General features: G+C 34.3%; 1 protein-coding gene across 1 annotated transcript in view; it reads left to right on the top strand.

The window, feature by feature from the left end:
* Positions 1-14,715, top strand: part of SPINK5 (serine peptidase inhibitor Kazal type 5) — an 86,859-nt gene that overhangs the window by 12,400 nt on the left and 59,744 nt on the right. Inside the window, exons 5-8 of the mRNA XM_056124737.1 lie at positions 6,327-6,454; positions 8,352-8,415; positions 9,708-9,835; positions 10,863-10,929. Coding sequence (XP_055980712.1) covers positions 6,327-6,454; positions 8,352-8,415; positions 9,708-9,835; positions 10,863-10,929 — 387 coding nt within the window. The remainder of the gene's footprint in view (positions 1-6,326; positions 6,455-8,351; positions 8,416-9,707; positions 9,836-10,862; positions 10,930-14,715) is intronic.

Genomic DNA, 14,715 nt, shown 5'->3' with positions numbered 1-14,715 from the left:
ATCCCTGCCAGAATGACCCCTGAGCATAGAGACAAGAGTAAGTCCTGAGCATAGCCTGTGTAGCTCAAAAACCAAAATTTAAAAGAAAAAGATTTTAAGAATACAAAATAAGTAATAGTTCAGAAATTGATAGGTCAAAAAAAAATCATCAAAGACAGGTTACTAAAACAACACTTTCAAGTATCTCAAATGAAAAGAGAGTGATTCCAATGACAATACAAGGTACATTTTTTTCAATAATTATTCTTTAGAAGTATCTTTTTATAAGTATATCTCAATATATTTGAAAAGATTAAAACCATACAAAGCATGTTTTCTCACAATATCAAGTATTACATGGGTTATGAAGCTAGAACAAAAAGTAAAATATATAAATCTCCATATAATTTGACATTATTCAATAGATTAAAAAATCATCAAAAGTCAGAGCATTTTTTGAATTCAGTAGAAAAAGCATGTAAGATTCAGCTCAAACGCAACTTATGAAATTTAGGTAAAACATTGTATAGAACTTTAAATACCTAAATGAACAAAAATGTTCTTAAATCTATATTCTAAAATAAATTTGAAAAATTTTGAAAAGCAAGCAAGCAAAAGAAAAATAATAAAATCCATCAGAAATTAAAAAATACAAAAGCAACATAAAATTTTTAAAAGAAGACTGACCTTAGGTAAATTAAACAAGAAAAAATACCAAAATTAGGACTAAATAATGCTATATAAATATATGCCTCAGAAAATTTACGAGGATCATAATGAAAGATTAGGAGCAAATATTAAGACTGTCCAGAAGTTACCGGCATGAAAGAGAAAATTCAGGGGCTGGAAGCTCAGCCAGCAGAGCATATACCTCATATGAATGAGGCTCTGATTTGATCTTCTGCACCAGGTTAAAAGAATAAAAAAGAACAAAATGTCCATAGAATGGATTTTAAAAATTTGATATAAAAAGAAATAAAAGTACCCAGAAATTGACATTAAAAAAAATAAAAGGGGTTTTGCATATATGAGGCTCATGGTTTAATTTCCAGCACCATATGATCCTTAAGCACCACTAAATATTGTGATCCCCCAGCACCAAGCTGAGAGTAGCTTGTGGGCATACTGGCTAGATCCTCCAAACAAAACAAAAACCAAAAATAAAAACAAAAATAAAAGACAGAAATGGGGACACTGGCTAGACTCTCCAAACAGAAGACAAAAATAAAAGACTATATATATATACATATATATATAATTTTATTTCTAATATATAAAATCTTACCAATAGCAAAAATAAATTAAGTTTTTAAGAATATTCCTGGTTGAGGCTTGCTCTTTTAAGCCCATGTTCTTCACGGAACACATACCTTTCATTTGCTTGCTCACTTTTTCCACCTGGGTTAGCCTGTGTTTTCTCTTAAACACTATTCCTCTCTCTCTCCCCTCACAGTTTTCTAAATAAATTTCATCTGAATAAAAAAATCTTGCTCTTAAAAAATGATAAGAGAAACAGTGCAGGTTCAGATGACAACTACCTAGGTTATTTCCATCAAATATCACAATATTAAGAAGATTATTAATCAAAAACAGTGAAAATATTTGCTCTTTCTACTCTTTATTTTTTGTATTTTGGCCCACATCTGGCAGTGCTCAGGTGTTAATCCTGGAGGTTCTCTTTCCAGAACAAATTCCTGAGTGCAGAGTCAAGAGTAACCCCTGAGCATCACTGGGTATGACCACAAAAGCAAAATAACAACAACGACAATAACAAATCCTGGAGATTCTCAGGGGATCATATGAGATGCCAAGGATAAACCTGGGTCAGCCATATGCAAGGCAAATGCCCTACCTTTTGTACTCTCTCTGGCCCTGCTCTTTCTACTTTTATTCGGTATTGAGCTAAAGTATATGGACAAGTGTTTCTCAAACTTTTTCCACACAATTGCCATCTTCCAATCTTGTTTTCTTCCTATTCTTCCCACCCTCCAAACCTGGGTCTATGTATTAGCCACTAATCTCTTGTCCTGGCCCAATTTTACCTGTTTCTCCTTTGGATACTGGCTCCCAGTTGAGAAATGATAAACTAAGCACTATAATAGGCCAACCTATTTAATTGATTAATGCTAGTCTGAATCCAAAGAAAGCTTTTACTAATTTTAAGTCTATGATACCACACATGTGAAGTATTTTGGTTCCCCAATTAAAAATTATTAGAATTCACATTTACCAAGGTCTCAACAGACATTACAAGCAAACAGATTCAATTATATTTCTACATGGTAGCACTGAAAAATGAAAAATTAAATTAATAATTTATAAAAATAAATTAATAACTGAATTAATAATTTATATAATATATTCGCAATAGCATAAAAAGTGTGTTGTACTGGATGTGCTTTTCTTGCCTGTGGATAACTCCAGTTTGATTTATGGAATAGCGTATGGTCTCCAGCACTGCCAGCAATGATCCCTGGGCTCAGAATCAGGAGTAAACCCTAAGAACTCCAAGAAAAATATAAATAAAGACATTCTAAAAAATAAAATCATAATCACCATGGTATGTAAGGTACCATTGCACGCACATTAGAATGGCTTGAATTGTAAAAACATAAAATATAAATTATTACAGTTGCAGGGAAACCAAAGTATTTACATGTTTCATTGTTTATAAGGATATAACCACATTGGAAAAACAGTTTGAAGGGTTCTTTAAAAGATAAACATAAATTTATTCTATGATCTAGCATATTCAAAGTCAGATCTGTGAATCTTTATAACAACATTATTCTTTATAGTCCCAAACTGGATCCATCTAAATGTCTAAATGCCCTGTGGAGTATGAACAAAGATGAACAGCATTTATTTAACAAAGCATTATAATAAATATCATTGATAAACCAGAAAATCATCATGCGAAGTAAAGGTATCCAAAATCAGACAACATACTATGTCCCCATTTATATAAAAGATTCAGAATTTCTACCACCATTATTTTGAAATTTCCCAATCACTATCCAAGCCTGTTCCAACAGCAGATCCTAAATATTTTATTTTGTATTGCTTTTTATGACTAATTCACTAAAAATGATCAAAAAATATTTCCTTAGAAGAAAGTGTGTGAAGATTATTATATCTCAGCCTGGATTCATTAAGCCCTTGTACAAAAGATTCTAACATGTTGTTACAGGTTAAGCCTTGTGCGCCAATATTTTCTTAATCGAGATTGGTTGCCTTCTACTATACATCCCATCCAATGTAATGTGCTACTCCTGGTACATCGGTGCTGTAGAGTATGAAATGTGGTTCCAGGAATTCTAAAATTTTAAATAGGGTGATACAGCTGGAGTTAAAATTTTAACTGGATGGTGACTTTGGGATCTAGAGGCAGTCTCTGCAGCTTGTTGAGCTCTCCCAAGATTTATTTGTATGGATCATGGCCAGTTAATGAGTTTATATGGCATCAGAGGTAGTTTGTGATTGCCAGGCTCCCAGGAGAATAGGGGCATGGGGGAGGTCGCCCATCCCATCTCCATGAAAGCCTCCACAAAACCCCCATATCTGATATTTTCAACATATTCATTCATGGATGAGGCTCATCTGAGCCTGTGGAGATTTGCCATCAGCATGGCAGCGATTGGGTTTAGGAGGTTTTTGGCTGCCAGGCTGTTTGGGTGGCTGGAGGATTCACTAATCCCCTCTGGGGTGCTCTGGATACGAGATTCAGTCTGGTGCGGGGTCTGGAGGCATCTCTGGAGAATAAGTTATCGAAGTTAAAAGTTTAGTAGTTTTCTAAGGCTGGGATTTAGGAGCAATTGAAAATAACACCAAGAATCTATCAGGTGGACTGGAGCAATATAGCACAGCAAGAAGGGCAATTGCCTTGCACGTAGCTGATCCAGGTTTGATCCTCGCCATTCCATATGGTCCCTGCGCCCCACCAAGAGTGGTCCCTGAACTCAAGCCTGTGCACTGTTGGATGTGGTCCAAAAACAAAAAATCAAAACAAACAAAAATATTTATCAGGATGATAGGGGCTTTGTTAAAGTTGCACTGCTTCTTAAACCTAAAAATCATTAAGTAACACACTCAAAGGAATAAATTTTGTAGTACATGTAGAAAGCCTTTCCACCCATTCTTTAACTTTTCTCTAATTCTACAGATGTTTTCTATTTATTTTAATTTTTCTATTTATGTTTAGCTCCTTTTTGATACTTCTATTTGTACTTCTTCACAATTTAAAATTTGTTTCCTTTAGAATATAGAGATACATTTTTTCTTTTAACTTTTTTTTTCACTACAGTTAGCTGCCTTTGTGTAAATTAGGTACCCTATGAAAATTTCTCTCTTTTCTCCTAGTTTGGAGAAGTAATTGACACACACAAATATTGTGAAATTCAAAACATAGAGCATGGTGGTTTGATTTGCATATATTGTGAGATGATTACCATAATAGATATAGTCCTCATATATACAAATATTTTTATTGTAGATTTCATAATGGTTTTATTTGTTTAAAGTTCAAGGCCAAAACTAAATATGGTCCTTTACTTTCCTAGTGAGAATAAGGACAGAAAGAGATCAAGCCCAGAGCTGAATGTTCTGGAATTAGAATTTCCCTCCCCAGTTAGCTGCCATTCCACCAGGCAGTAGTCTATATGACAGCTCTCAGAACTTGTGAGACCAAGGAAGGAGATGCTCTTTGTAGGTGAATGCCCAGGCCTTGAGAAGAGGAGGAGGAGGAGGAGGAGGAGGAAGAGGAGGAAGTAGAAGAGGAGGAGGTGGAATAGAAAATACTGCACCTGTTCTCATCATCTCTCAGCTGGGCTCTGTCTGTCTTGTCATCACTTGGGCAACATCTGTGCCCTGGTATGCTACTGTTGATTTTTGCTGGTGCAGAGGGACAGCAATGACAGTCCTGATAACTGATCTGCATAGTCCTGTATCTGTAATTTCTCCAGGAATATTTTTGAGTGACAACTACTAATTCTCCTGTATTTTCCTTATATTCCTTTAAGGAATTTCTCCTTTCTGCCCCTTCAAGTGCACATTCCAATTCCTTGCCAAGTTGTCTATGTTGGAATCATTTTCCCCACAGATCAATAATGGCTGGCTCCATTAATCTGATTTCACCTCTAGTGTTTCTTTTACAAAGGAATCTTTCTTTACACCACATTTCACGCAGCCGCTATTACATTATTCAGTTGTTTTTCATAGTATTTTTGTATAATTTCAATTTATTATATTGCTTATCTTCACTAACTGATGAAAGTTCTTCAGAGTCTATATTCTACTTCTCTTTTTACTATGAAAATACCGCAGTCTAATTTAATAGCTAGAGCCTAGTACTGTGTAGTGGATTATATGGAATAAAATATTAATCCTATAATAAAATAACTAAATTTTAATTTTTAATTGTGGTGTCAAGATAAAATTTCTTCCAGTTTCATTTTTACATTTTAGATAAAATTCAATTTAATTCTTTGTATTTTTAGATAATGCAAATCACAATAGTGAGTTGTCAAATAATATTTTAATCATTTAATAGTACCAAGAATTTGTAATGTGGATATAGTGTGAATTTACATATCTCAGATAAGGAAAGCAAGGTTCAAAGTTGTGAATTAAGTAGGAGATAGGCCTGAAATTCAGCACTAGTTTTCAAACACAACTTGCTTATTATAGTTTTTCTTCCTATACATTACTTAATATATTTCAAATTATTAGTGCAATGACTTGGAATCTCACCAATCATCCCTAAAAAGTGTTTTGTTTCAACTTGATTGTCAATAGATAAAACATCTAAAATAAAAAGCAATAAAGGTTGTTATTTTATGGCTCTTTAAAATACTTTGTATCTATTATTACATTCAAATCTCTATGATTCTTAAAGATTAGTTATATACATACAATTTTGAAAACGGATACACTAAAGTACATAGGGCTTAAATAATTTCCCCAATCACACCCAACTAAGTGGTGGAGTTAGAGTTCTGTTCCTAGCCATTTGGCTCTTGATCACAGTTCTAATTTATACTAGTAAGAACTTAGTTGGCTAATAGTTTACAGAGAGATTTTATACCCACATCTGCTGGATCTACCCTAACTAATACAGAATTCATTTTCTAATCCCTACTTCTAAATCCTAAAATATTCTCTATTTCTATTTATATCTTTAAAATAAGTATATTTCTTGGATTGTGCTTTGCTATGCATGATTTTATTAGCACATTATGCTCTTAATATTTTGTTTCTTAAGTGATTTTAAAGTGGAATTAAGTAGTAACCTGTCCTAAGATCGATTTCATTGCTTAATTTTAATGTTCCTTGAACACTGCTTCTTGCAGTTGAATTGTGATGACTTCAAGAAAGGAGAAAGAGATGGGGATTTTATCTGTACCTTTGATAACGCAGCTGTTTGTGGCACAAATGGGAAAACGTACAGCAATAGATGTGCACTCTGTGCCGAGAATGTGTGAGTACTCTCAAGCGTGCTTCATTCCCAAATCATGTTCTCTGTCTAATTATATAATACAATTTATTCTAGTTTTTATGATAATCAATTATGTGGGAGAGAGTTATGCATAAATTTTTCTGACTATTTTCTTAAGGAAAAAATATATACCTAGCAAAGCTTTACAATTCTACAAAAAATTTTAGACATTATTGTTTTATTAAATAGACATCTGGATACTTATAGCTATAAATACATAACTCTCTACACATATATATATAAAATCTATATAGACATATGCACGTATATGCATAATATCATTGACCTATTTTCTACCTATACATTTAGAAATAGATCTTTTTTATGGAGAACTATCTAATGATCATAATATTTTGTTAACATTTACATATTAAAATAAATCATAGGAACTATTAATATTGAACATCTTCCAAGCTGTTCAGTTTTTGTTCCATAGCTACAGCACATCTCTGTCCTATATTTTGTCCCCATTTGGTTCCTTCTCCACCCTCCTATGCAAGGTTTGGTTATCGATTGTCCTCAGCTAACAAGATGACAGACCTGCTTTTCAGGTTCTGGTTTGTGACCTCAATACTGAACTGTCTACGCTTCAAATTTTCAGACTATAGCAACCAATTTTGGGAAGCCTTTTGTAGGATCTGACAAAATACACTCTGAAACTGTGCCTTTGATCCTCACAAGCAGAAAACAAAAATAGACACAGTAAAAACACACATTAGAAAAGAATATTGCATGCTGACTTTCTATTGTGTCTTAAGTGGAGAGTCATGCAATCAGTTCTTTAACTCTAGTTCAGAGGAACTTTCTTTTCTTAATTTCTTGTCCACAAATTTTAACTTTAATAATTATTATCTTTTTTGTTTGGGGGTGCCTCAGTAGCTGTGCTCAGGGCTTAATCCTGACTCCACACTCAGGGATCACTCCTGGAGGGGCTTAGGGGACCATATGGAGTGCCAGGGATGGAACCTGAGTCAGCTTCAAACAACACAAGAGTCTTATGTACATTATAGCCTATTTTTACATAGTAGAAACCTCAGTTTGTTTCCTCATTTAGTACTGAGAAAACTACAATAATACTGAAATGTAATATTTCTATTTTACCTTCATTGATGTCTTTGAGATAATACACTTATTATTTTAGTTACTCATTTTTGCTTTATATTATTGTTATTGTTATACAGGTACTGTAATAGAAAACTTATAATTTTAGAAGGTATAGAGTGTATCTTATATTTATGGTTCTATCTTCAAATATACTTAAAACTCTTCTTGAATTAACACTTCACTAACATTTATGTAGTTACAAGTAAAAAACATTAGAATAATTCAAATGAAGGAAAGTATAATAAAGTGCTAGATGCTATAAACTTGAATTTACTTATTTGTAGCAACAACCTTTACAGCAATTAAATTCCTTGAAAGTCACTTAATATCTTACCACATTTCACTCTTTTGATATGAATTCCTTATGGAAACAGGTTGAAAATTTTCTAGAAATAATACTTAGAGTCTGAATTTTTTAGTTCTTCAACAGGATTCTATTTTTTTGTTTCAAGTTATAAATAAGACTATAATTAGAAAATGAAAACAGAAATAGAGTCCAGAGAGATAGCTAGTACAGGGGACAGGGTCCAACCCCTGGTACCACATACGGTTCCTCAAGTCCTCCCAGGATTTAGCCCTAAGCAAAAAGCCAGGAGTAAGCCTTGAGCATAACCAGATATGGCCCCCAAATAAACAAACAATAAAAACTACAATTAAAAATGAAGTCAATGTGATTCTGTTTTCAGGACAAAAGGAGAACCACTGAATAGGTAAGTTATCTTTGAATGAGAAATCTGTGTATTAAACTTCTTTGTCTTCTCCTTTTCAATTCAAGTAAAACTAGGTCTCAAGTTGACATAAAAAGCGAAGGGGAATGTGAGAGCCGTGACCCAGAACAGGTGAGGATGACAGTCATAGAGGTGGAAGCAGGGTGAAAGAGGTGAAAGAAAAAGAAAACTTTTCCTCTGCCACCTTACATCTGGGGAAGGCAATCTTGGAGGAAATAATTTTTGCAGTTCCTGAACTGAGATACCTCTTCTTTAAGATTAAAAAAGAAATGTACTTACTGAAATTAAAACAATTTACTTTGGTATAACTTGTAACTCTGGCTTTTTTCTGTAAAAAAATAATAAAGAAAATTATCAAAAGAAAATTTTCTGTAGGGAGTATACTGAAGTGGCACGGAAACTCCAGCACTGTCACTATTGTCAAGTGACAATAACCACCGGGTGTCATTGTTTCCATAGCTAAAAATGAGACTTGAGAAACTAAAACAAACAATTGGTTTATATAATACAATTTTTGTGAACCTATAATGGTAGAAAAAAGAAATGAGAGTCTTATACCTAGCAACTTGACATCTTCTTCTTCTTCTTCTTCTTCTTCTTCTTCTTCTTCTTCTTCTTCTTCTTCTTCTTCTTTCTTCTTCTTCTTCTTCTTTCTTCTTCTTCTTCTTTCTTCTATCACCCTTAGCTATAGTTACCAAGTTCTCATGTTTGATGGTTGGAGGGATCGCTCAGGATGGGAGATGTGTGCTCAAAGTAGATAAGGCACCTGACATTTTCTAGTTGAATGATCTCCCTAAGTGAAGATTTAGTGCCCTTGCTATGTATGCTCTTAAAACACCTGGGGTTACTTCCACCAGCTCATAATATTTTACTTACTAATTTGTCGACCTATTTACTTATTTTTATTAACTTAATTTTATTGAAACATCATGGTTTACAATAGCACAAAATATTTCTGTTTTATACTTAAAATGGTACTATATTACATTCTCCTAGGGACAAATATTCCTCCATATTGTTCCAAGGTACTTACTCTTCACTCCTGCTTAGTGTTTTGATTTTCAGTTCTAAAATATGTTGTGCTTTAATATAAAATCACATCATGTTTTAAATGTCTCTTCATTTGCATTGCCCCAGTAGATTTCGGGCAAGCTAAGGGTGGGACTGTGTTCTACCTTCATTCTAACACGTAATTGGTTATCAGTGTTTGATGAATAAATAGGTTAATGAGTTCTAGACTTAACCACATGAATTATACAATAGCAAGCTGAGTGTTGGATACCTGGCCATTACTGCTCTTGGTGGCCTAGGGCAGAAACGTAGAGTTGGTACAATATGTGAAATCAGTGTTGTAAGCATTACAATCAGAACAGTAATACCAAATTCCTTTTCCTGACTTTCAGGATTTGTGTAGTGCTTTTCGACCATATGTAAAGGATGGAAGACTGGGGTGCACAAGGGAAAATGATCCAGTTCTTGGTCCTGATGGAAGGACCCACGGCAACAAGTGTGCAATGTGTGCTGAGTTATTGTAAGTATCATTATTCTAGCACCTAAACAAATGGGATTCGAAGGATGGACTTGGGTTTTATCCCGAGAAACCTGCAGAGCGATAACTTCCTCCTCAGAAAGCAAGCAATTGTTTGTCTTGATAATGTAAAATATTCCTTGTTCCCAGAGGAGCTACTTTTCTTTTTAACTCACAGAATCAAAGCTTCATAATATATATATGTATACATATATATATATATAAGTTGTTAAATTCAAGACACTAATTCTAATCACTTGAAAACAACAATATAAAACTTGCCATTGTACTTTCTTTCATATGTAAGAATCTAAGACAGTCATTTGACATGAAACTTTTTTGGCAATAAAAATTTAAGATTTAAGTCTTATTTAAATTAATTATAATGTTATGTGCCTTTAATTCCTGTTAGTATGGAAAGGAAAAATGTCTTAATTCTGTGGCATACCTGTCTTAATTCCGTGACATTCTTTTTCTTTTTATGTACCACTTGAAACATTTTTAACCTCCGTAATTCCTGATTTTTTCCTTTTTTGCACTGAAAACTAAGGCATTTCTCTTTTCTGGAAGATATTCAAATTGGCATGAAAGCACGTAAAAGTAGAATTTTATTAATGAAGGTGCTTTCACATGAAGACAAACATACTTTACAAAGTATGAAAAGTTACTCATAATATGGGTGTTGTTGGCAATACTTCTAATGCTGTTTGGTTTCACCCTGGTGTCTGCATTGTTTTAAAGCTCTTCGTTCTGCCAGTTAAAGGGAATTTTCCTGACAGTCTTCTGTTTGTCAATCAAGAAGTCACACCCTTTCAGTCTTACAGAACAAAGCTTCTAATTGACTGCCAGTGAGTCAGTTTCACACCCTTCCATATCCTGGCTCTTGCCTTCAACACAGGGAAATGTTTTGTCTCCCATAAGTGAATAGGTTTAACAGGTCCTTGCAGAGGAGATGAAAGTGCTTAACATAGAAATGAATCTGAAAATATGATTCGGCCATAAACTGACCAGCTGTTTTCTTCCCTAACAGCTTAAAAGAAGCTGAGGAAAATGCCAAGAAAGAAAATGAAACTAGAAATCGGAGAAGTGCTGAGAAGGTAAATTAATCACTAGCACTATTTCTTTTTTTTTTTCTTGGTTTTTGGGTCACACCCGGTGATAGAAAGGGGTTCCTCCTGGCTCTGCACTCAGGAATTAGCCCTCGCGGTGCTCAGGGGACCATATGGGATGCTGGGAACCGAACCTGGGTCCGCAGTGTACAAGGCAAACGCCCTACCCGCTGTGCTATCGCTCCAGCCCCTAGCACTATTTAATTCTTATGATCATAACTATATATATATATGATCATAACTACAAGCCAAAATTGAACTTCTGAGGTAACAGCATTGTCCTCTGTTATTACATTGAGTTTCTTTCCTTATTTTCAAAATCTCCCAAGTTTACTTATTCTGGTATATTAATCACTGAATTCAAATTTCAAACTACATTTTCCACTTGAAGCTAAAAGTTGTGTTACCTTAATGCTTAAAAAAGATGAGGGAAGAAATAAAATAGAAAATTTATACAAATTACATTCTACTTAATTTCCATCAGGCTTGGCATAAATTTAGTTTTGCTTTGAGTAAATTATTTTTGAAATTCAACATAATATAAATTAGACAGTAGTAACTTTAAAACTACCCAAGTTTTTAAAACAGTGTACTGAATGGCTTATGCTATGCTTAATCCTATTAATACAAATTTAAGTTAATATTTTTTCATTATACTAATTATTTGCAACGCATTTAAATATATATTGCTTCTCTTTAAGTGAAAATGTCAAACAGGGTCTGGTGTAAAAACTATAGTGGATTCACTGCTTGCCATGCATGTGATCAACCCAGGTTAAATCCCTGGCACCCTGAGATCTGTCAGGGGTGATCTATGAGCACAGAGCTAGGAGTATACCCTAAGCATTGCTGGATGTGCCCCCCCCATCAAAAAAAGAGAAAATAATGTAAAATAAATATATTGGGTTGTGGTTTGAAAATATCCTTTAAATTAATTTTTAAAGCTTTTTTAATGATTTCATTTCTAATCCAGTATACAAAATAATCCTTTTGTTAAAGAATCATTGCAGCAAGGATTTCCTAAATTACCAAGGGTTGGAGGGATAGCACAGCGGGTAGGGCATTTGCCTTGCAAGCGGACACCATGGCCCACCCGAGTTCGAGTCCTCCACCCATCTCAGAGAGCCCAGCAAGCTACCAAGAGTATCTTGCCTGCATGGCAAAGCCTGGCAAGCTACCGTGATGTATTCGATATGCCAAATACAGTAACAGTTGTCACAATGGAGACATTACTGGGCCCCCTTCGAGCAAATTGATGAACAACAGGAGGACAGTGACAGTGACAGTGACCAAGGGAATTAAATCTTAGTTTCAATGAAAGTAATATTAGTTATTGTGCTAAATGACTAACCTTTTGCTGAGAAGTCAGAACACGAGTTTTAGCGTTAGTTCTGTCATGTTTTGGTTGTGGAAAACAAGAGTCAGTCATTCTGCGCCTCGATTTTCTTAAGAGCAAAATTAGGAGATTTATTGATATTTATCCTACGGGTAAAATTGCTTTTCTTCCTACATATGCACTGTGCATAAAGTATATATCCAGTCTGTAGATTAGGTGAGACACATATTTTTTCAACAAAAGGCGTCAGAGCTGAAATTCTACTTCATAGTCAAAATTCCATGAAGAAACATTTCACCCTAAATAAGATGTCTAGAGTTTAAATTAAAAACATAAATCATTGTTATAATTTGTTCAACACGGATGATTTTAAAACAAATAGATTTTGTAGTGGTTGATAAATTTCAGTTTAAAATGTGTTATCTGTGGATATCGTATTAATCTAATCATATAAAAGTTTGATTCTATCCTTCACTGTGCAGTTGACCCTTTTACTCAAATTATAGATATTTACTTATAATGAAACATACCTGGAACTTCTATGATACTATAATCTTACATTATTTCAATGAAAAAAATATTTTAAAAATAAAAATGAAGTTTAAAAAACAAAATAAGACAGAACAAAACTTTGGGTAATCATCATGTGACCTTCAGCATTTCTCTGTTCCCTAAACTCAGTCTTCTTTCCCATTGTATTTCGTCAGCATATATTCCCCTTTTCTCCTGTAGGTGGGTTAATTGTTTTGGTGGGATTATTGGCATGATCATGCTGCATAGTACTGGCCTTATAGTGATTGCTCAATATCTGCCCCATAATTAGCCTGTCAATGGGTTGCCTACAAGACTATTTCTTCAGAATATCCTTGGGTGAATCACAACTAATAAACTGAAATTATCATTGTTTCCTTTATGGGAATCATTGACTCCTAATTTTATTACAATGCTATGATTATCAGGTGACTGACTTTTGTATTTGTATTCCTAGATTGTTACAACCAGGAAGTTTGGAGCACACCCATTGCTCTTCCTGAACAAATACCTGTTTATTTAGCTTTCTCCTTTAAAACACCCTATGGAATATGAGAATTTGAAATATCAGAGAATGTTAAATCTAAATGGCTGACCCGAGTTCGATTCCTCCGCCCCTCTCGGAGAGCCCGGCAAGCTACCGAGAGTATTTGATATGCCAGACACAGTAACAACAAAGTCTCCAATGGAGACGTTACTGGGCCCGCTCGAGCAAATCGACTAAAAAAAATTATGTAGCTGCTGAGAGTGAGGTTTCAAAAGTGATTGGAATTAGCTTTGGTCTCCCAGAGAGTAAGAGAGATAATCTAGTTACCCAGTTGTTCTGACACAAACTGCACTCTTTATGCTCAGGTTTGCCTGACTAAAGGGTAAGATAAGGGTTACTGAATTATAAAAAAAAAAGAAGAAAGGATGTATAAGCATTTTATTGAGAATGGCATACTAGAATCATTAGAAATACTATACTGTAATTATACAAACTATCATAAGATGTGTTGGTTGATTAGAAATTCCCAAGTTTACAATATATACTAATATTTATTTATAAATATCAGTATTTATAATGTCAATAACATAATAAAACATGATACATAATATAGCACATAAATATAAAATATTAAATTCACTTATTTAAATTTCTACCATATCAAATAGTAGAATTTTCAAAACCCAGAGTCAAACTTAAAGGTTTAGAATATAATCCCAAACATTAGAAAACCTGGATACAAATCTCTCTTGGATTTTGAAGAGGATGGGAATTCACAGTTTTAGACTCCCAAAAGAAGTACCAACCTTAATTTTTTTTTTCTTGTTTTACTTTGTTTGGACCACATCCAGTATCACTTAGAGCTTACTCCTGGCTCTGTGTTCAGACATCACTCTTGATGGTACAGACTGGGCACTGATATGCAGGGATCAGGGGCACTGATAGATAATCCTGGGGATCAAAACAGTTTCTGTTGTATGTTTCCTTGTGCACCTAATGTAAGACAAGCACTTTAATCTCATACTAGCTCCCTACCCAGAATTATCAATCTTGATGACCTATATCTTTAAGGTGGAAAGTAAGAAAACTTAGAGTCTGTGATTTCCACCAATAAATTTAATAAGGATTATAACTAAAGAAAACAAAATACATAAAAATTATCCACACACACAAAAAAACAAGCTGAGCCTGAGAGATAGTATAGCAGGTACGGTGCTTGCCTTGCACAGGGTCAACCCCAGTTTGATCCCCAGCATCCTCATGATGTTTCCCCCACCCTTGCCCTGATCCTCAAGTCATAATACTTGTGAGTCTAGTGTTCCTTGAAGCAGAGCAGGAGTAAGCCCTGAGCACTGCCAGATGTGGCATAAACCCCACCTTCCCCCTCAAAAAAAATTGAAACTAAAGTAAGCATAATTCT

The sequence above is a fragment of the Sorex fumeus genome, unplaced genomic scaffold (genome assembly GCF_029834395.1).
Source record: "Sorex fumeus unplaced genomic scaffold, SorFum_2.1 ptg000051l, whole genome shotgun sequence".
Classification (NCBI taxonomy): Eukaryota; Metazoa; Chordata; class Mammalia; order Eulipotyphla; family Soricidae; genus Sorex; species Sorex fumeus.
Note: the sequence above shows the minus strand (reverse complement) of the source record. Positions and strands in the feature narration are given on the sequence as shown.